General features: G+C 68.4%; 1 protein-coding gene across 1 annotated transcript in view; it reads right to left on the bottom strand.

The window, feature by feature from the left end:
* Positions 1 to 275: 275 nt before the first annotated feature.
* DCAF8 (DDB1 and CUL4 associated factor 8) overlaps positions 276 to 373 on the bottom strand; it is a 14,800-nt gene continuing 14,702 nt past the window's right edge. The window contains exon 14 of the mRNA XM_014310769.2: positions 276 to 281. Within this exon, the coding sequence (XP_014166244.1) occupies positions 276 to 281 (6 nt within the window). The remainder of the gene's footprint in view (positions 282 to 373) is intronic.

Genomic DNA, 373 nt, shown 5'->3' with positions numbered 1-373 from the left:
AGGGAGAGGGACGGCTGGGGATGTCACCCAGGGACAGCTGAGGACAGGGACAGCCGGGGATGGGGACAGGGACAGCCAGGGATAGCCGGGGACAGGGACAGCCGGGGATGGGGACAGGTGGGGATGGGGACAGGTAGGGATGGGGACAGGGACAGCCGGGGATGGGGACACCCAGGGACAGTCGGGGACAGGGACAGCCAGGACGGGGACAGCCAGGCACCCCCAGGGACAGGAATTGCCATTGTCCCCAAGCAGGGACAGCGACCCCTCCCCAGTTACCCCTGGGTAGGGACAGGGACCCCAAGGGGGGATAAAAGGGCCCCCAGGCAGGGTTGGGGACCCCCGGGCAGGGTTGGGGACCCTCTGTGTGTGT

The sequence above is a fragment of the Geospiza fortis genome, unplaced genomic scaffold (assembly GCF_000277835.1).
Source record: "Geospiza fortis unplaced genomic scaffold, GeoFor_1.0 scaffold313, whole genome shotgun sequence".
NCBI classification, from domain to species: Eukaryota; Metazoa; Chordata; class Aves; order Passeriformes; family Thraupidae; genus Geospiza; species Geospiza fortis.
The sequence above is the reverse complement of the archived record's forward strand: the minus strand, read 5'-3'. Positions and strand labels throughout refer to the sequence as shown.